This window comes from Dermacentor albipictus, chromosome 6, assembly GCF_038994185.2.
Source record: "Dermacentor albipictus isolate Rhodes 1998 colony chromosome 6, USDA_Dalb.pri_finalv2, whole genome shotgun sequence".
Classification (NCBI taxonomy): Eukaryota; Metazoa; Arthropoda; class Arachnida; order Ixodida; family Ixodidae; genus Dermacentor; species Dermacentor albipictus.
The window spans coordinates 110192185-110214941 of record NC_091826.1 but is presented as its reverse complement, the minus strand read 5'-3'; the positions used below and the strand labels follow the sequence as shown (position 1 = coordinate 110214941).

At 48.8% G+C, this 22757-nt stretch overlaps 1 protein-coding gene across 1 annotated transcript in view; it reads left to right on the top strand.

Moving 5' to 3' along the window:
* LOC139061339 (uncharacterized) overlaps nt 1-22276 on the top strand; it is a 115419-nt gene extending 93143 nt beyond the window's left edge. Inside the window, exons 15-16 of the mRNA XM_070541247.1 lie at nt 18847-18969; nt 21989-22276. Of these exons, the coding sequence (XP_070397348.1) occupies nt 18847-18969; nt 21989-22180 (315 nt within the window). The 3' untranslated portion in view covers nt 22181-22276. The remainder of the gene's footprint in view (nt 1-18846; nt 18970-21988) is intronic.
* The last annotated feature ends 481 nt before the right edge of the window (nt 22277-22757 follow it).

The window sequence follows — 22757 nt, the reverse complement described above, 5'->3', positions numbered from 1 at the left end:
TCATTGGATTAGCGTCATACTTTCGCCGTTTCATCCGCAATTTTACCACTATAATAACACCTTTAACGCAGCTTCTTCATAGTGGCCACAACCTTTCAACCTGGTCACCGGAAGATCGCCGTAAAGATCCCCCTCGTCGTTCAACCGCCCCATTGCAGCCTTTGCCTTGCCCAGCACGTGCTTTTGATCGAGTAGGCATCGACATTTATGGACCTCTGCCAACCACATCAGATGGCAATCGCTGGGTAATCGTGGCCATCGACCATCTTACGCGCTATGCGGAAACTTCCCCTTTGTCCAGCGCTTCTGCACGTGACGTCGCCTGGTTTCTCCTGCGCCACATCATCCTTCGCCACGGAGCTCCCAGGGAATTACTCAGTGACAGAGGCCGCGTCTTCCTCTCCGACGTCATCGAGGCTCTCCTCAAAGAATGCCGCATCATTCATCGCACCACTACTGCGTATCATCCGCAGACTAATGGCATGACCGAGCGCTTTAATCGCACTCTTGCTGACATGCTGGCCATGTACGTTGCATCCGACCAAACCAAATGGGACCATGTTCTCCCTTTTCTGACCTACGCTTACAACACCGCCACGCAGACTACCACGGGATTTTCGCCCTTCTTTCTTCTGTACGGACGCGAACCTTTTTCCACAATGGATACTATCCTTCCGTACCGCCCTGACTCCACGGAAACAACTACCCTATCCGAAGCCGCTGCACACGCAGAAGAGTGTCGCAAGCTTTCCCGTATATTTACGTCAGAAGACCAGCAACGCCAGAAGCACCATCGAGCAAGTTCCAATGGTCCTGTATCCTATGCTCCTGGCTCGCTAGTGTGGCTTTGGGTTCCAGCCTCTACCCCTGGACTGTCACCGAAACTCGCGTCGAAGTACCAAGGCCCATACCGCGTGATCAAACAAACGTCTCCAGTTAACTATATTGTCGAACTCCTCGAGCTACCTTTGGATCATCGCCGTCGTGGACGCGAAATTGTGCATGACCAGCGTCTCAAGCCCTACTATGATCCGCCTGTGCTGTCCTACCCGTAGGTCACCGGGACGGCTTCCTTTTCCGCGGGGGAGATAACTGTACTGTAAAATAGGGAGCAGTTGGGCTGTGGCTAGGAGAGAGACAACGACGACGAGAAAGAACAACCTTGTTTCGGTGCTCGGTCAGCTACACTATATCTCGCTGCTCCAACGTCCTAGTCGCGAACGCTTACTGCCCAAAGTGCTTCGCGACAATATATATATATATATATATATATATATATATATATAATGTCGGGCCTATCACTGGCCTTTGCCTATTGGTCCCGAAAGTTCTTTGTAATGCAGAAGTGGGGGCTAAGATGAGTAATAAGTAATCAATCAATCAATGAAACTGTCATCCCAACCGAGCTGCTTTTCGCTAATTGTGTCACAACACCAAGTGCGGCCAGTGCGCTTCAAAAGTACCACAAAAAGCATCGAAATTAGGTACAATAACGTTGGGGGTCAGAGAAAGCGCCAAAACTTGTCCCAGCAAGATTCGTGGTTCAGAACAACATCCATTTGGGCTAGATGATGCACACTTGAATCAGGAAGGCATGGCGCCAAGTAAGACGATAACGAGAGGGAGAACGACACAGGACAAGCGCCTGTCCTGCGTCGTTCTCCCTCTCGTGGTCGTCTTGGTTGGCGCTGTTCCTTCCTAGTTCAAGTAACATTCACTACACGCGAAACTAACTAGCTGCGTCACACACCCGAGCTCCTTTTCGCTAACTGCGTCAGGAAGCCGGGTGCGGCGAGCGTGGCGTGCCCAGACACCACCGGAATATGTTACAGTAATGTTGGGGCTCACAGAAAGTATCGCAAACATCTCCCAGAATGAGTCATTACCTCAAGTTACCTATGCCAAGATGACCGAGCTGTTTTTCGCGAACTATACGTCACGAGCTTCTGTTCCGTGCCGTAAAAGCCTAAATTGCTTAAAATGCGTCGCAGACTGTCAAAGAAAATTTCTCGCCTTTCCGTAGTCCAATAGTGCAGTCGTGCCATGTCGAAGTGCGGAAGGAACGCAAGAACACGCCGGGAACCCAGCAAACAGGCTACATCGAAAAGAGACGAACACGCGAACTTCACATGCGCAGGCAGCCTCGCTCACTTCGTCAGCGTGTCTGGCATGCCGTTAGCTTGTGGCTAGGTAACGCAAGAAAAATAAGTCACAAAGTAAAGGTTCGTTCATACGCAAGAACTTTTCATTTTTAGGGTGAAAGAATCAAAAATAAAACGCTGTCTATAAGGTCATTTCGCATCTTTTTTTCTCGATGCGCGCGTCAACTAACGGATGGCGTGAACGCAGAGCTTGGCGTGTTTCCTGTTGCCAGTTTTCGCCGTGTCCCCTGTTGAATTTGTTTCTCTGTGGTAGTACTCTGGCAGCAACTTCGTATTGCGCAGCCGTGCGCGACCGTACGGACTATATATTGAAAGCGATCAGCGTTGGGGTGCGCCGACGGCTCATACCTTTGCGCGTGGTGTGTTCTCGCTGCTCAGTTTACGATAAAGCGATAGACAGCACGAAGGGCACGTCGCTCGGTACTGCTGCCATGTTTCCTCACACCGGCGTCTCGACAGCGAGTGTCCGCTGCTTTTATTTCTAGCCGAATTCAATATATAGATTTCGATCTGTATTTGTATTGGGCCTATTTACGTTTAAATATTGTAGCTTCAGGTATTATTTCGCGAGATTTCAAGACATAGCGACGTCGTTTAGATATGTATATATAGTACGGTGTTAGCACATATGTCGCGTTGTTATTGCCAGTGCGCTCATAGTAAAGTTGTGGAGGAACTTCGTACGAGGGCTCACTTGTGCTTCGGTTGCTTAGCAAAGACAGCTGCAAATTTACCTGTATCGGTGCAACACAAGTTTTACTCGTCGGCGATGAATCTCCCTGCACACATTTCGTACGCCTTTCAGAGAATCGATCATGTTCTGGCGATTAGAATCCGAACGCACGCAAACGCATTTGAGTACATGGGCTTACGTATGTCGAATACAGAACCTTTTTTTTATGCTTCGGTGGCTTGACGAAGCATAACGATGTGAGCATCATTTGCCTTATTCAATGTTCTAATGATACCCTCGTGCTATGAAGTATTGCGGAAGGTACGCTGACCTATTTATCATTCGTCAGGCACAGTATATACGATGCCTTTTTTTGCCTTGTTTTTTTTTATCAATAAAATACTTACTATGTGTCGGTTCTCGAAATCGCTTTAGCGCGAAGCTGCTATATGCCTCGCCAGAGTGAGCATCTGAGGACAGATATCTAGCCGCGGCTTAGACAAAACAAGGTACGCTGCGTTCTCAAGAAATGAATCGCAGCCGAAGTGCCGTGCCATTTCTTTGTTTTTTTAATGCCGGTGCCTAGCACGTAACAACGCGTACATATACTGAACAACTCGCTTAGGCAGGTGTAGCAATGCTGTTCCAATGACGAGCACGTTCACAGGTGTTCAAAGCCGTTCACCGAATCGAATCAAGCCATGGGTTTAATGTGCCGAGGAAACACGTGCGCCATGATGAGAGTACTAGGGGGCTTCGAGTTGATTTCGATCACGTTGGCTTGTTGATCATGCGTTCACAACAAGCAAATGGGGTTTTCCCATTACAGCCCCATCAGAATGCGAGCCCCATCAGAATTTTTGCTGGTCGTAGAGTGGATCTACCCACTGAGTAAAAGCTGCGAAAAATTTTCCCAAGCGAGTGGTAGTGCGAGGACGTGGGAAAAGGTGCTGTGGGTTTTGGCATCGTGGCTGCAGCGACGTGATTGCCAGAGTAATCGTTAGTGCCAAGCGAAAATTAAGAAAAATATTTAGGGATCCGCTATAGGGCGATGAAATGGTAGAGGGAAGCGAGGTACTGCACACTGTTGCCTTTGGAATGCCTCAGACCGATGTTGCCATTGCACCGTCCATAACTGCTTTGAAGCTCAAGTATCTATCCCGCCTTAATAAGGCTTCAGACTATCCAGAAGCGTTAATCGTTCCAACCACAGAGGTGTATCCTTCGTGATAGAAAATCTGGGCACAGGAAAAGGCTGTCATTCCTGCGAAGCACACACTTTTCCACTGGTTGAAAAAGATTGCACAACGGGCTGGCGTTCGGTGTGGTGTTTTCTGCCCCTTTCAAATCAATTACCGTTGCAAAACTAACCGGTCCCTGGGAGAAAGTCGGATAGTTGCAGTGTTAATCGCAGGAAGAGCTTTTTCGCATGTGCGCAAGGTGTGGAATACAAATCCCTAAGATATCTAATGCCGGGCCCACCCGCGGCGAAGGTGAAGCGGGCGTTAAGCACTGCCCATATGTGGGCCGATCCCGAAGATAATGCAATGCCGGCGCATTTTTCGTGGGTCATATACCCGCAGATGTGCGAACGCCTGCCTACCAGGACATGCGAATTGTCTCCGTAGTGGCAAGGATGGCTTTTCCTGCCCACATGCAGGCCATGCAAATGTAGACGAATTTTCAAACGCATGCGAATACTCTATAAACACTGGCACGACCACACTGTAGCATCATCGTTGAAGCTGCTCAGATGACACGCGAATAAGGCTTATCTCAGAGCAAGACGTCTGTGCTTCCTTCTGGAAAAGCTGTACAAGGGGTGCCGACGAGCGCACCTAGCGATAGTATGGGTTTTGCTCTTTCCTTAGCCTCATCTCTAGTTAATCACGTTTTTTTTTTTTTTGCGTTCGTCTACTTATTTCCGTGTTCCGGTACAATGACGCTCAGTTGGAAGTTAGCGCTTGTCGTCGCCTGTGACGCTGTGTACTCGTCCTCTGCTTAGCGCTGTAGATCTAGCTAATTATAGCATCCCAGCTAGCCTAAACGGCAACCGTTTTAACGTAGAAGGAAGACTTCTTGTGCCATGAAAAGCGGCAAAGGTCCCGGTATGTCAAACTTTGCACGAACTATCCCTTATAATTTATTTCTTGAGGGAACTGAATTGTCTTACGTATTTTCTTTTATTTTTTTGCGCAGTGCAGTGCAACGACAATTAACATACCGCATTCAGTTTTTCGGGCGTTCACTCTGATGTGCGGTAATCATGTGAATAAATGAACCACCCAAATAAAACTAAAAACTCTGAGATTACATGCACGACTTGACGTATATTTATACGATGTGAGTCATTGGTGGTTCTATTTATCTGCGCCTTGCAAAAAATCGATTGATGAACACCGCGTTGAAACTGTTGCGTCCCCAACGTTCGTGAAAAACAAAAAACTATATGCGGCTGCCTTAAAGGGAGACTAAAGGAATATCATTAAGTGAACGTGGACTGTTGAAATACCGTCCCAGAAACCTCGAAATGCTTGTTTCGTGCCAAGGAGAGACTTATTTTAAGAGAAAATACGTTCTGAAGCGTCCGCGTACCTCTAGCGCAGTTAAATCACCCGCCCTCCTATCGAGGAGTACTGACATCATGGTCTCATAGTGACTTTCGCCATCGGTGAGTACAACGGCGTCCGCAGACGGCGCTACGGCTTTTCTGCGCAAAACGCGAATGCGCGGCCAGAAACAGAGCCAAGACAGAGCCGACAGCAGAGCGAAAGCAGGAGTATGGCGGCTAGCGGAAAGAGAAACGCGCGACCATAAGCTGGTACTTTATTCTATGATGCAACCTTCGACGCTCGTCGCAATGGACCCTGACAACGAGAGATTGGCTCGCGATGCTGGGCTCAACTTCAGCGATTTGAGCACTGACGAGCGCGACCTGCTGCTAAGGGCTCGCACTGCCGGCGTCGTTGCGTACTACGACGGCGACCTCGACACCGGCTCTCTGGAGCGGGAAAGCAACAAGGGCTTCCCGCGACATCACATGGACGTGGCATTCTCACTGCTTGTTCGAAATGAAAGTTTCGCGAGCCAGCAGAACCCGCACAGCATGACGCGATAACGAAACTACTGAAACTCCAAAGCGTGCGCGGCGCAGAGTTGAGCGAAAACGAAACCTTTCGACCACCCATACTACGGAAGGGTAACGTCAAATGTTATTTTTTCTTAGAATCGAATAGACGTATACAAGTAGCATTTTCTTCCGTCTTATAATCGAATGAAATGATATTTTTAATACGAGTGGTTGAGTATTAGTAACACAAATTATGAGGAGTGCTTTCGTCATCGGGCTAGTAGCGGAATGTCGCTGGGGGGTCTCAAATCATGTCATGCATTTACCTCAATTTCTCGGTTACTAAAGCTCCGTTCGCGACTATATTGACGCCTCAGACGTTCTACAACATTGCTCTACCACTTTACCTTGAATTTCTGGTAACCTTTAGTGTCCCTTTAAGTGCTTGAAACATTACAGTTTTTAGAGCGAAGCTATTAAGAGCTAGTTCCCCCAGGAGGCACACCTTCTCCTCTCCGGCGTCTGCGTCGACGCCACATGCGTTCGTGCCGTCGAGTACGCGCCGTGACTGACACAGCCCTACGAGCATAAAATGTCATTGCATCACACGTGGGCCGATCACGAAAATAGTGCAATGCTCGGCCGACCCACGGCGGAGGTTAAGCAGGCGTTAAGCACTCCCTATACGTGTGCCGATACCGAAGATAGTGCAATGCCGGGCCGACCCACGCGGGGGTGAAGCAGGCGTTGAGCACTCCTCATACGTGGGCCGATATCGAGGGTAGTACAATACCGGGCCGGCCCGCTACGGAGGTGAAACAAGCTTTAAGCACTAACCATACGTGGGCCGATCCCTAAGATAGTGCGATACTGGTGCGACCCACGGCGCAGGTTTTGTTCGCCATTAAGGGGCCCACATACACAGCTTCGCTGGTCATCCTTCTTCAGAGAGTGGAAGAGCACTGAGTTTTTCTTCATACGTTCGTATCCTAAATGTTTCAAAGAAATGTTCTGTATGAATTGTGCAATAAGCGTGTTGGTACTGTATTTTATGTTTCCTTAGCGCTATATACAGTCTTTGTCAAAAGTACACATGCTAGTTCTCCTATGACCGCCACGGTCACTACTGGCTATTTTAAGCTTTTAAGGACTTTTGCCATGTCATGACATGGCAAAAGTTCCAACTTACTGAGTAATTAAAAGAACTATTGCACTCATTAACACGGGCGCCATAAAAACTTGAGCACACGGCAGAAAGACGTTTATGGTGAACGCGGTGGTTGGACCATATATTTTTTACAAAGGCTGCACAGCAAATCATATATATGCAGTTCTTTAGTACAAAAAGTTTGAACCGGGTTTAAAGAGTGCTTGTAGAGCTAGTATTAAAAGTCGAAGTTTCGCCCGAAAGGCGAAGCATTGATTGCGATAGCAAATTAGTGGATGGCTGTATTAAGTAAGGATAGCAGTAGTTTTATCGGCTGTTTGTAGTCGTAGACACAGGCATGCTAACTAAATCGACAAGCATGGTGTCACGCGCGCGCAAGCAAGCATGCGCACATCTCACTCGATGACCGCGGAAGCCGGCTGTCAAAACACTGCAGTGAGAAATCGCGGCAGCAGCAGTGAGCGAATTGGTCTTCGTGCTGCCTCTCGCATCAACGCGCACTAAGCCGCGAAAACACAGCGCACGGCGGACTCTTGTTCCCTGCGCAGAAGGGTTTCGAGATAGAGTGGCCCGGGCAAGCGCGCAAAGGTCACCCGTGACCACCTGGGCCACCCGTAAAACGACCCCCCCCCCCGCACCCGTCCACCACACCCTCCCCCCGGAGCCTAGCGGGCGAGCCTAAAGCCCCTTGATAATTTGAAAGTAGCGACACTCTCCTCCTCGCGGCGCTTTCCTCCTCAATTCTCTTCGCCCGCCGGCTGCGCACGACACGCTATTCCTCCTGGGCTCCCGCGTACGGGCCGCAGGATTCTATGGAGGCGTGTTATATTGGGCCAGTTGCGCGCCCCAGTGGGGTTGAAAATTTTGAGAAATGCTAATAACAGCATTAGACCTCTGTTTGAAGGTCCCGTTGTGAGCTACAGAAAATACCACGTGACCGAAGGAAGGCGGGAAGCGAACCAAAGCACGTGCAGCCGCGTATAAGAGATGATTAATGATTACCAAAGTAATGATTGATTAGTGAATGGATTGTTCTTCATGCACCCTAATCAACCCCAATCGGTTTTAATACCCTTTCATCAACACTTCACCTTAATCCACCATAGTTCTCCTCCACGCACCTAAATCTTTATTCATGCAATCCTTCGTAATGCACTCTAATCCACATTAATCTTCTTTAATACACTCTAATCAACCCTAATCCTCCCTAATCCACCTTATGTCAACCACTAATGATTCATTAATTAACTTGGTTCATCATTCTCTCATACAGGGGTGGACATGCTTTGGGTCCCCTCTGGCCTTCCTTGGGTCACGTTATACTTCCAGTTTAGAATGCGACCTTGAAACATAAAGATCTAAAGGCTTTCGCCTTAAAACTTTAAAAAAAGCTCAATTTTGACTAGTGAACGCTCATCACCTACGATACTACGGGGATACTTGCCACTAATTTTTTCAGGGCGCAAAGCAGAGTCAATAATACTGCGCTTCCGACTGAATAACAACAGTTAGCGACGTGCGAAGTGATGGAGCCACCCCAGAATATTAAGCATACTGAGGACAACTGTAACAAAAACGCTGGTGAGCAGGCCAGAAGAATGATAAAAAATGCAGCATTACGGGATGCTTTGCTACGAGCTATAAGATAGACTCCTCAGCTCGCAAAACAGACAGACAGATAAACTTTATAAAAAGAAAAATCAGAAAACCGCTAATGGTCGGGGCCCTTAGTCCAGGGCTCCGCTGGCTCTTGCCATCTTCTCGGCTCTCTTTATCAGCTTGAGCTGGTCGTCGAGGGCCGAGCTGGACAGCACTGCCTCCCATTGCTCCCTCGTGGTGTTCGTGTCTAGGTGTTCTATGTTTTGTAGTGTGCACTCCCACGTAATGTGGTATAGGGTTGGCGTGGCCCCACACCATGGGCATTCGTCCCTGTAGGCTGTGGGGTGTATCCGATGTAATATGTGTAGGTTCGTGTAAGTGCCTGTCTGGAGCCTACGCCAGGCAGCGGCATCTTCTGTCTTTAGATTTCGATGGGGTGGTGGATATCGCAAGCGACGCCCTCTGTGGTAGTTAACGATGGCTGAATACTCGAGGTCGACAGTGTCCGGGTCTTCAGCAGCCGGCGTGATGAGTGCTCGGTTATGTACGAATCCTCGAGCTGCTCTGTCGGCCTGCAGGTTGCCCGTGATGCCAGTGTGGCCTGGTATCCAGATGATGGTTTGGGTGGTGAAGTCCTCAGGGTCCTCCTTGAGTATTCGGGCGATGATTTGTGCAGCAGGTCTTCCAATTCTTCCCTGTAGGAAGTTGCGGCAGGCCTGCTGGGAATGCGTGAGGATCGTCAGTGATTGGTTTGCGTGTAGGCCCTCGCGGATGGCTAACGCGATGGGCATCTCTTCGGCTTCCGTGATCGTGCAGGGGCGGGTCGATACAGCGGAGGTAACGTGGCCTCGGCGGTCATATACCACTGCCCCTGCGCCCTTGTTGTTCGTCCCATACATGGCGGTGTCCGTAAAACGGGCCGTGGTATTGAACCTGAACGCTTTCTCCATGTACTGGGCCCTTGCTCTCCTCCTGCCGGAGTGTAGGTTAGGGTCCATATTGCGTGGTATCGGGGCAACGTGAAACCTGTCCTGGACGTGACGAGGTATTAAGCAGGTTTCTTGGGTTCGTGTTGTTATTGCTTGGAACCCCAAGGTTTGTAGGACCTGCCGGCCCGTGTGAGTCCGCGCAAGTCTCTGTTGTTGCGAGACGTAATGGGCTTCTGTCAGTTCGCTGAGAGTGTTGTGCAACCCTAGCGCCAATAATTTTTCAGTCGATGTACTCATCGGCAGGCGTAGAGCGGTCTTGAACGCCAACCTCAAAAGTGTGTCGGCCTGCTACGTCTCGGACTGTGTGAGGTGGTAGTAAGGCAGGCTGTATGTGATTTTGCTCCCCACCAGACCACTGACCGGTCGGAGGGTGTCCCTTTCCTTCATTCCTCTGTTCTTGGATGTTACGCGGGAGATCATGCGTGATATCGCCTTGACACTGGTTTTGAGGAGTGTAAGGGTGTGTGTAGCGCGCTGGTTGGACTGCAACCACATGCCCAGCACCCTCAGGAACGGCTTCTCTGGGATGAGGCCCCCATTGAGGCGTACCTCGAGTCTTCTTGTTGGGTCTGTGGGGACTGCGTGGTTACCCCGGCCTCGCCAGACCGTAGGAGCTCAGATTTTTCGGGCGAGCATTGTAGTCCCCGTTGGCTGACGTATTCTTGGATTATATTTGCTGCTGTTTGCAGGCGTTCTTCTTTTTCAGCGAGATACCCTGTTGTGGTCCAGAGTGTTATATCGTCTGCGTAGATTGCGTGCCGAAGACCTGCTACGTCCTGCAGTTTGCTTGCGAGGCCGATCATGGCGACGTTGAACAGCGTGGGAGAGATGACAGCACCTTGCGGTGTTCCCTTGTTGGGAGGGTGGTACACTGAAGTCTGGATCTCTCCCATCTTCAGCTCCGCCATGCGGTGGCTCAGGAAGCTCTGAACATACTTGTACGTTCGCACGCCGCAGTTGGTGTTGGCCAGCCCTTCTAGGATTCCTTGGTGGCTGACGTTGTCGAAAGCCCCTTTGATGTCGATTGCTAGGAGGACGTGTTCGCCGCAGCGGGAAACGTTGCTGAGGACTTCTTCCTTGATTTGGAGTAGCACATCTTGTGTGGACAGGCCTGCGCGGAAACCGAACATGGTGTCCGGCAGGTGTTTGTTATCTTCCAAGTGTCTCTGTAGTCTCGTGTTTATAATTTTTTCGTACACCTTGCCGAGGCAGGACGTGAGCGATATGGGTCTGAGGTTTTCAATTGCCAATTTCTTGCCCGGTTTGGGGATCATGATTATTCGTGCGTGTTTCCACATCGCCGGTACCGTACCTTGTTCCCAGTGTTTGTTGAGAAAGGCCGTGAGCGCGGAGATAGACTTGTCGCTCAGGTTTCTGATCATGGAATTTGTGATCTGGTCCGTGCCCGCCGCTGTGTTACGAGTGGTGGCTGCGATGACCGCTCTCATTTCATTTTCGGTGATAGGTTCGTCCATTAGCGGGTTGGGTTTTCCTGTGTAGAGTGTTCTACATGGTTGTGTGGGAGTGGGATCTCCATAGCACTTGGTCTTGATGGCATCGATGACGTCTTGTTGGCTGCTTGGGTAGGTGTGTAGTAACCGTTCCAGAGCCCTGTGTCCTTCTCCTTTGGTTTTGGTGGGGTCCAGGATGGCTTTGAGGATGTGCTAAGTCTTGGCCGTGTCCAGCGTGCCACCGAAGGAGTCACAGAATCTACACCAGTTCGCGGAAGCGAGTTGCATGGCATATTCCTCTGCTTCCGCGTTTATTTGTGCTATGCGCGTCTTCAGTTTCCTGTTATATTTCTGTTTTTTCCAGCGGCGGGTAAGGCCCCGTTTCGCATCCCACAGGTGTAGTAAGAGGGGATCCACCTCTGGGGTCTCTTCCGTTCTGGCGATTTCCTTTGTGTGGCGTTGTTTATGTCGACGGAGGTTGTCGCACCAATCTTCCAGATTCGTGATTGTGTCGGCATCCTGTTCTTGGGCTTCCCTGATATTTCGCCAGTCAGTGAGTTTAGCTGTGCCGATCTGCCTGCGTAGGCGTTTAGTCTGTAGTGTTATGTTTAATATGAAGTGATCGCTGCCTAGGTTTTCGAGTGTGTTGAGCCATTCGGCTCGCGTGGTTTGAGTGATGAAGGCGAGGTCGGGAGTGGTGTCGCGTGTGGCGCTGTTCCCTTGCCTCGTCGGTATGTTCGGGTCTGTGATGAGTGTGAGATGACACTGTTCAATTAGTGTTTGTAGCTGGAGACCCTTCCAATCCTGCCTCTCGTACCCCCACAGGGTGTTCTGAGCGTTGAAGTCACCCATGATTACCAGGGGACTGTCTTTAGCGAGGCGGAGGGTGTCCCCAAAGAGTTTTCCTTTGTTTGCCCGCCTTTGGCTAGGGGGGCAATAAATGTTGAGTACGAAGACGCTCTGTTTCTGGTTGCCTTTGTATATTATTTCGAGAAGTACATGTAGTACGTCCACGTCGTCTATGGGTTTGTGTTGTATGGTTGTGATGTTTCTGTCTACTAGTGTGGCTACCTTCCACTTGTCGTCTTGACTTGTGTGGTATTCTTCGTAGCCATGTAGTGTTGGTCGGGTACCGGGCCCTTCTAGGGCTATGACCCCTGGTGGTTTTGAGGAATGAGCGATCAATTGTGCCAGCAGCCCTTTCTTCCTGCGGTACCCACGGCAGTTCCATTGCCAAATTTCTAAGTTTTCTTTGACTTGCCTGTATGGTCTAGGCATTGTTTGACGTTGTGGTCGGTGATGTTATGGTTTGGTTTGGTGCTGCTACAGGTGTGGCCTTGTAAAGGTTCTGTCGTAGTGTCTTTCGTAGTTTTATGGAGTGAAGCTGGTTCTTAAGCTTGCTGTCTACAGTGGCTTCCATATGTTTTATTGCTGCATCTGTCCGCTGTATTGCACTCTGTGTTATTTGTTCCAACTGGGCGCGTGTAGCGTCCATAAACGCTTGCATCTGGGTGCGGATGGCATCGACATGGGTTTGTAGGTCAATGACGTCCTTGTGTGGAGCCGCCTCTTGTGGTGTTTGTGTGAGCTGTGTCACTTGTTGTTTGAGTTGTCTGTTTTCTTGTGTGAGTGTCTGTATCTGTGCGCGCATGGTGGCGAGTTCCTGTTCCAATTTCACCGATGATGGCGTCTGTGGTTTTTTATATGAGGGGGAGGCTACTGCTGCCCAGCTTACCTCGTGTTCTTTGGTGGTAGTCCTCTTGACTGAGGCCTCCTTGGTTTTTCGGTGGTGTTGCTGGGGCCCCTTGTCTTTGAGTACCGCGATGGCTGGTGCTGCCTGCTGTCCTTGCTTGGGCGTCGACCGAGATCGCCGTCTGGGCGACCGAAAGTGAGACCCTGGGCGAGAGCAGGAGTGGGACCTGGACCTCGGGTTGGAACCGGACCGGGATCTGTAGATGCTCGGAGACTCCGAGTAGTCGAAGTCGGAGCCTTCCCGCTGGGAGCTGAACTATCGCGGGCGAAGGTCAGCCGCCTTGGTCGAGTGAGTGACCGGGCGGGGCTGTCGTTGGGTTTTGGGTGTGGTGGTGGAGGCAGGCTTCCATCTGGGTGGAATGCGTTTGAGCTTCTTGTTGCACTCTGTTGCGGCGGTGAGATGGGCCCCTCCGCACAGGGCGCACTTCGGAACACAAGTGTAACCGGCGTCAGGGTTAATGTAGTTCATGTAATTAATGTAGTTGCAAACGTTGCACGCACGAACCGTTGGGTTGGGGCAGACGTCTGGTCGGTGTCCGGTGATTCTACAGATGCAGCAGAACTGCCTTGTCGGCTGGTAGTCTCGGCAGGGCATCTGCCCTCCATAGTAGTACACAAATCTAGTCACCTGTGGTCCCTCGAAGTGGAGTAGGGCTGTCTGGGATTTTCCGAGCATACGGGCCCGCACGATGCGGACTCCATGTGTGCGGACCCGAAGATTCGCCATAAGCTCTTCTTTGCCGGTGCCTGCGTCGATGCCGTGTACGACACCTTTAAGCAGGCCCTCGGGTGTTGATAGCTACACCTTAACGGGGTGTGATCGTCCGTGAAAGGTGAGGCTTATAATTTGCATGAATGTGGCCGCCGTGGCCTCGTGAGGTGGGCTCACGATGATGGTGTTCGAGCCGTGTCGCAGGCGGATGATGAAGTCGTCCCCCTTGCAGGTCGGCGCACCTCCGGTGGCTTGGACGATCGCCTTGGCCACTTGGTGGGTCTGTAGTTCGAACGATGAGGCCCGGGGCAGGGCGTATAATGATTTTCATGTCAGTGCGCGGAAGTGGAGGCGCGCGTCGGCGAGGCCTGCTACTTGCAGCCGCGTCTTCAGAAATAGGTGTTCCGGCTCCGCGCTCTTCGCAGGCAGCTTGCGACGTGGCTTTCGTGGCGGCGGCTGGCACCTGGGTTAGAGCTAGCCCTAACGGTGTGGTTTTCGATGGCGTGGTTTGCCCGACTGGATCTTGCTCACCAGTGGATTGTTGTTTTTGCAGGCGGCGTTTCCGATGAAGGGAAACGACCGTTTGCCACTGGGATTCTTGATTGTGGAGCTGCTCCGAGAGGACGGGAAACGGCCCGGGCAAGGCCTCGTCAGGCAGGGGTCTCGGGTGACTCTCGGATACAACTTCCATGGTTTCGGTGTCGGTGGGTTGGTGGGCATTGGTGCCTGGGTTCCCCGCGATCGTAGCGTTCCGGGCTGGGTCGTCCCCACAGCTCACCGTAGACACTGTGGCTGCTTGCGGGTCTCCGAGCTCCCACGCGCCAGCGTTCGATGTTAGGGCTAACCCTACCGTCGGCGTGGCCGAACGAATAGGGCTCTCGTTGGTCTTAAAAGTGCGGCTCACCGAAGTTCGGTTCCGTTGAATCCCCTTGATGTTGCTTCGGCCAATGTCATGCAGCCACTGCTTCCTACGCAAACCGTTACGCTTTCGTTGTGGTATCATAAAAACGGCATAACCATCTTCAGGTTTCTTGCTGCAGTTATATGCGCAACAGTCCGGCATAGCGCTAGCACATAGACCAGAAACACTGCGCACAACGTTCGCTACGCCGAGCCAGCCGTACTCAGGAGGAAAATGGCGCGAACGAAAAAGAAAAACACAAGCAAAACTCAAGATCCGCGCGTTTCCAAGGGCAACGGCAGGGAGACCAATCGCCGTGCAGAAAAACGGGGGCAAAACTGGTTGCCGCGGGGGGGACACGCAAGGGGCGAGGAGGAGGCGAGGAGGTCGCGCGGCTGCGGCAGAGTTCAAAGAGTGGCGGTACTTTCATATTATCAAGGGACTTTAGGCGAGCCTAGCTCTATAAGAAAATAATTACTATCGAATGGGTAAATCATCATCATCGCCTCGTTGAGAGCGGGAAGCTAGGAGTGCTCTGTGACAGTATCACGTGTATGGATCTGTACATTAAACGGTCAACTCCAAACTGCCTGAATACGACGCTGATGTTATCAATGGACGTATGTTAAAAGCTTTTTGAGAGTATAATCCTTTGTGGGTCTGTACTGAAAAGATATAAGTGCAAAGGTGTGTACCGGAGTGCAGTGCAATATTGGGACTGTTAGGGCGAATTTCCGAAATTAAGCTTCAGTAATTCGTGGAGGCTCAGCCCACGTTTCACCATTCAACAATGCGCCGCAACAAATCTCTGAAATGGGAAACTAGAACATTCTGTAGTTCGAATACGCTATGACTTCTCAAATACTTAGCGGCGATGCGAGTTTAAATGCAGTGTTACATAGCTTTTTGTGAAAGTAATTATAGCTGTCATTACCGTAATTAACTGTATGTAAGTAAGTAAGTAAGCGTAACCGTAACCGTTAAGTAACCGTAAGTAATTAACTGTATCACCGCTGAATATTTCAGAGAGCGAGTGCGTAAAGCGCTGGCTCTCTTGATGTGACTAGTTATCGTGCTGTTTCAAGATGTGATGCAGATATTTAAAATATACGTCCCATCAGAAAGGAACACCGAAAGAGGGCAGCGGGTGAGTGGCATGTGAGACCTCAGGCGAAAAATAAAAGGGGAGGAAATACAACGTTCCAAGCATTCACAAAATTTAAAAGGAATGCATTAAATATGGAGATTTCCTTGTATTTTACAATACCTGCTTGAAAGTTCATAGTGCGAAACGGCTGGAACTACTTTGTGAATTTACAAAATACTATGAAAATGTGCGCTACGGAACCTCTTCGCGGCGACCCCGTGGCCGCTGCCACGTTTGATCATGTGGTTACGCGTCCATTTCTTGCGCCAACTGCCTCCGTTGCCTCCGCGTTTAGAATGGGTGTGTATGACGCAGATCTGGCCTAGCAAACCCCTTGTTTCAGGAGATATCATAGACGGTGACTGGATGGACGACACGGAGCTTTGGCCACAGCTTCAGAGAACATGCAAAATTTGGACGCTGATCAAAATATATGCCCAAACAGCGCGAGCAGCGTATATGGTGCTTGTTTTAAAAGCGAGGCTAAATATGTATTCCGAGCTATCCAAACTTTTCACTTATGAATTGAAACAGCATGTTTTGCCCTTCGTTCTTTATTTGACGAATATTTTGAAGCAGTATGCTTGTCACATTTCTGACGCAGTACATTTCCTTCTTGCGGTCGCTATCTGATTATTTCGGCCTAATCGCTCGGGGGAGTGCTCAGTTCTGATATACAGCGTGTTTCAGCGAACACTTTCAAAAATCTTTAAAGGTTTCCTGTGGCAGATATCACAATTCTGGTTCATGAGCTGGTCTACTTGAAACGGCGTACAATACTTGCAAAAAAATAGAGATGCAAAATCGACTAATTTATAAAAAATCACTAATTAAGTTTTAACTAATAACATTATGGTCCATATTGCAATTTACAAATTCTAGCCGTGGAGTTCGCAAGGGGGATCCACTTGGAACGAATTCTCAAGATTACACCAGTTTTGAGATACAACTTCCCGAACTTTGCGGAGAAATGCATTGGCGTCGCAGTTAATTTGTTAACAAAACGTCGTTTCATGCACCGAAGCACACAAGTAACTGGAACGCCAATGCATTTCTCCGCAAAGTTCGCGAATTTATATCTCGAAACTGGTGTCGTCCGGAGAATTTGTTCCAACTGGATCCGCCTTGCGCAGTCCACTGCTAGAATTTGTAAATTGTAATATAGGCCATAATATAATTAGTTATAAAGTTAATTAGTGCATTCTTGTTAATTAGTCGATATTGCATTTCAATTTTTTGTGTAAGTAGTGTCCGCCGCTTCGAGTAGACCGGCTAATAAACTAGAATCAAGCTATCTGCCACAGGCAACCTTTAAAAAATTTGAGTGTTGGCTGAAACACCCTGTATTTGTTCTTTCCGCGCACAAGGCTTGAAACATAGCCGTTTTGTACATTTTAGTACCTTGTGGCAAGGATGTATTATCGCTAGTAACTCGCTTACTCTTGTGGACCATCACGAAACATTCAGCTTCTACCATTCGTGCGCTATTGGTGCAGTCCGTCGTTTGTCGTGCGCATATAGGGCGCGTATATTTATGTGTACGTCCATTCACTTACTGACACCTTGGCGACAAAGTGTGCGTAAGATTCCGTGCACGCTGGGGCAGACGTGCATAGATACTGTGCGCGAAACGTACTATGACAGAAAGTGGCGCTACTCCCTTTGTCATTGGTTAAGGTGCGGAACTCACTCTTGCCGACGTTGTGGGGCTTAAGCACTTTCTTCAAAGGTTAGGGACACTAGAGCTGTGCACGGGCCGCAAACGCTTCCCTTCTTAGCTTTGTTACTGGGAGGCGCCTGCAAGCGGCGGCGTTTCCAAAGCGTCGGTACTTGGTAGAACCGAAAACGCATTCCCAGCCTGCGCTATCCTACGTTTGCCTTTTGTTGGCGTTTGTACTTTTCTCCCGCCCTGTAGATTCCATTTTTGATGAATAAATACATTGCACTTCCTGCTGTATCTACATGCGAGACGACAAGCCTACTTTCCCATAAGGTACGCAGTCGAGATCGGGGAGCCCGACCGGTCCGTCCAAGACATAGAAAGCCTGGCCCGAGCCCGGCCCAAGCCCGAGTAAGAGAATCTCCAAATGGCCCGAGCCCGGCCCGCGGGCCGGGTCCGGGCTTTCGGGCCGGCCCGAGCCCGTGCGCAGCTCTAAGGGATACAACGCTCGCGGATGGGCGCATTTCTGTATCCTCGAAGAAAGCTGTGCATCTCGAAGTGCCGGTAACACGTACGGACAGTTGCCGCAATGGTCCGCGATCTTGGCTACACAGATTCACTCCAAACCTTAATATGCTAGTCACTATTTTTGGAGCCAACTACTGCACACATCTTCAATCCACGGGATTCAATCCGGCATGATTGGAGCACAGTGCATTAGCGAAAACTCAGTTGCATTTCCGACAGCTGATCACACAGAACCAAGGTGGAAGCGGTAATGGTTTCGTATTCGTGCGCTCTCGCTGAGGCGACGTGCGACGCGCCGCCAAAAGCGCCATCTGATTTCTCTAGAACAAACTACTCCGTGAAAGGGGTCAATAACTCATGTAAGACAATTTGGTCTTAGCGTATGATATCACATAAGAAACATGTGTCCAAACGCTATTGTTGGGTATACATAATTTACTAAATATCATATAGTGGTTCGACGCCACTTAGGCGATAGAAGCACCTGAACATCTCGCCATGCGGATGCCCCTTGTATTTTTTTAAAAGGAAGATGGGAGCATAGGCGCATGGTCCCGGTATTTAAGCCAGCTGCTTGACGCGCAAAGTGCTAGGCGGTGTCTGACATAACTGCCGCAGAGCTACTTGGGCGCAGCACTCAAGTCGCCCCATTAGGATGATCTCGTTTCCTTAACAATGTCCAGTTCAATAATTAGTAACGCGGCACTCATTAAAAAATGTGCATTGATATGTAATTTTCGACGAAATTATTCTCCACTGTCTACTTATGACAATTTCACTTGATGGAAAGGCTAACTGAAGCCTTCAGTTGTTCACTTGGTGCACTGCGCAAGAAGTCTATCGAAGCATGGCTTTGAAAACTGGTTTACATAACTTGCTTTTTAAATCCCGTGCATACTACATTTTTCGGTGTAGCTAGATGATATTGGTTGAAATCCCATCGAAAGAATAAGTTGAGAGCTTAAGCATAGGCTCAAGGTTGCATGATCAGGTTGGTCATGCCCCACTTTTATAACTGCCAAAATTGACCGCAGGTGTGCCGTGATCGCCACTACGGCGATGTCTACAAGAGCGATCTGTTCAAGTGCTGGTACAACGCTGACGACATCAGGTTCATGATCTTTGCCTACGACGTGCCCGAGACACTACGGTACAAGGTAATTAGCATCTTCAGCACAAATGAGTCGAGCCAATGAATTCGTTTTCTCCAAGGTCGTTTTAATCCTGAAGCCACTAGAGACTGTTGTGAATGGCCAGTGTTGAGCTGACATAGCCAACATCAGCGAAATCTACGGGAGGATAAAGAAACCATCACTCAGACATAAAAAAAATTCTGGGGTTTTACGTGCCAAAATCACTTTATGATTATGAGGCACGCCGTAGTGGGAGACTCCGGAAATTTGGTCCACCTGGGACTCTTTGACGTGCACCTAAATCTAAGTAAACAGGTGTTTTCGCATTTCGCCCCCATCGAAATGCGGCCCCCGTGGCCGGGATTCGATCCCGCGATCTCGTGCCTAGCAGTCCAACACCATAGCCACTAAGCAACCACGTCGGGTGTCGCTCAGACATCGCTTAACATTGGCCTGAATAAACGAAACAAGTCATGCGAATAGCGAATTCCTAATTGCATCACTCAAAAAAAGTTAACAGCCGCTTGATGTAGACTATGTGTTCTTTCAGCCGGCACAAATTCTCTAAATTCATAAAAGACCGATGGTATGTGCTCTACGTATCACAGTTGAACGAGGATTTTCCAAAATCCAATTTTATGAATTTCTTGATTTTACGAAAACACGGGGAATGTGGTAGACGGAAATTCAAGACGATGAGCAAAACGAGAACAAGGTGAAAGCAGGAGCCAACGTTTCGACCAGTGGACTTGTCTTCGTACGTCGCCTTGAAGAAGGCAAGTCCACTTGTCGAAACGTTGGCTCCTGCTTTCACCTTGTTCTCGTTTTGCTCATCGTCTTGATTTTACGAAGCAATTCAAATTCCCCAAAGTTATTCTATTAGGTGTAATGAAACTACCAATTCCATCGCTTGGTGGAATATTGACCATGCCTCTCGATATTTCGAAGCCACACCAAAGAAAGAAAGCGGAAAAGGAAACTAAAAAAATGCCACGCAGCAAAAGACACGCTCTTCGGGATCGCGCGCGGGAATTCGCGAATACAAGGCTGGCGCTGACTGACTGCCACGCTATCCCGCCAGGCGTGGACTTCGTCGTCTACGTGAGCAATGACGACAGACATGAATGCAACAGAAAATTGGGATAGCTTGAGACGCTTCTTCCCGACGCAGAGCAAGCGTGAGAATATGACACGAACGCATACGTAGATCGCGTGCCGACAGCTAGCGAGGTCACGGACGCCATCGACCTTCTCCTAGCAATTTGCCGAGGCTGAGGAAACAAGAAAACAGACTCGTCGCTTTGGCGACCCACGTGAGCGGCGTGGCACTCTCATTGAAAAACCATAGGCAAGTAAAGATAACCGATTTTTTTTTTCACGAGAAATAAATTGGCCGTCTAAACGTGGAGTTTTCTTATCTTTCGATTTTACCAAATTCTCGAGTTTACGGACTTTCCATCACTCCCCGTCGACTACGCAAAATCTGGGCGCGACTGTATATAACTTGTCAGGCTCCACATGTTTTTCTTAGTACCAGCAGGAAGATATTCATTAGCGTTACGTCTCTAATCTTGTACCGCTATCGTTACATTCCTTTCAAGTTTAGATGTTACTTTCCGATAACAATTCCACCTTCATGGGGCTAGGCTAAGGAGAAAAAAGCTCATAGACGGGGCTTGAATGACCGTTAGATATGCATACGTGGCAGCGGGTCCCGAGCCTACAAGGCTGTACAGTGTGCTTTTCTATGGCAGAAAAAAAACAAAACAAATTCACGAGTTGCTACATATACATGAAACAACAGCAGGTTCCTCACTTTAAAAGCATAATATTATAAAATAAAACAGAAAATTAGAAAGCAGATATGCTGGCACATCAAATTACTCAACCTCTCCAAACGTGAGGTTAGTTATAACGGAGAATGTGTTGTCTGTGTCCACACGTGTTCTAAATTTTATTTACAATCAAACTAAGTCCGTCCCATCACTTTCTTTTACGTCAATTCTATCAAAACTACTATATCAACTGTCTATGAATTTGCTGCCTTACTTGCTAAATAAAGTATTCCTTATATGTCCATAGCTTATCAGAAGTGTACGTGGAAAGAAAATAATTCGTAATGCATTGGTACACGATCGCAGGTACATCTGAAGCTGCTGCGTTGGGGCGCTTCCCTATGTGGAATCTAATTTATTGGGTGTTGAGAGAGTGGAAGGTCATATGAGATAAAGCATTGCCGAAACGAAGTCGTCATTGATTAATCACTGCGCTTTGTCTTCCTTGCCTCAACTCCGTTATGCGTACGCCTGAAGTCTTTTTTCAGTACGTACTGCGTGCGTATATTTTGCAAATCTGTGTTGCTGTTGAATATTAATTTATTGACTACACGACGCTGGCTGCGTCGTTGCCCTGTTCGAAGACATTTGCGCACGCGGTTAACGATGTGGGTCCGTTTTTACAAAAAAGCTCCTGCGCTACACTCTTAGACAAATTTTTTGTCCCTTTTTATACCCGTTTTTGTCACACAACAATAATCATCTGCCTTGCTTGCGTTTCCTTTCTTGAAAACGTACGTTTCCGTCGAAAATGCTTTCTCGTGCTGATAACGTGCATGCCGTTTGTGAGTTGGAAGTACCGGGCTCACAGCGTTAAGGAAAGTAAATGCGGACAAGACAGACGACGATTATCGTTGTGTGGCAAGATACGAGCCAAAGGGTGCAATTTTGTTTAATAGTGTAGAATTGTCAGTAAAAGCACGTAGGAACCAATCCTGATGTTGTACGTGCGTATTATTTGCGAAGGCAGCCGGCCATTAGAAAATGATACTTATGAACTAAAAGCCTTGTTAATTTGTCCCTTGGTTTCTTTATGCCTTCATTCAAGTTCTGGCTCGTTTCTAAATTTTACATGTTTCCATTAATCTTCAGTTAGACACCGATTATCAGACAATTTACTCATAAGCGCCTGTCAATATGCATATGTACCTTGCTATTGTTATGTCAAGTCTTATGTGTTTTTACGTCCTTCTGTTTTATTTCGAAAGCTCTGCCTTAGCCGGAAGAACGCAACCACACTGAAGTACGGACTCACGGCGGTGGGACTTGAGTTTTCGGATTACTATGGCCACTGTGGAATGGGGAAGTTTCCATTGCTGACCACAGTGAAGAGGACACTCGAGTTCTTCAAGCAAATGTACAAGTCCCCGGACGCCTACCAGGACTGTCTGTCAGCGTAGCGTGCTGCTGTTATTGGCACCGGAATACAAGATGTGTTACACGAGTCTGTTACGTTTCTGATGTTAAGAGTTAGATAAACTTCTTAGTCGCTTCTATTTCTGCATTTTTCGCGAATTGCTGGGTGGGAAGATATTAGTGTGGCCGATTCCATAGAGTCTCCCACTAAAATTACTAGAGGGAAGTCTGGAGCTGCAGTCGTTGTCCTACCATGGGAATGATGGGAAGTACATGGATTTGTCTGATCTTCGTGCTTGTGGATTCAGACGTTCTTGTGGCTTTGTATATTAGCTATATAAATGTTATTGTCGTATATTTCAGCGCAACCTATATATAGACCGTTTCATCGGGCGAGGAGGATAGGGCGCGCGGAGAGCCTTGCCTCCTCTTTGGCTTGGGCGATCCGGCGCGGCACTCCTTGAAAGTATTGCTGTCGCGTGCTGCGGAACGATTTCGAGATGTTTTAGATCTTCCTTTGTGAAATTTACGCCATGTTCGTTCATATAAGATCGTCAAGGAAGCCTTTCAGTGCATCAGTAACTATACTGTAAGCAGAAATACGCCGCCGTGTACGCGCAT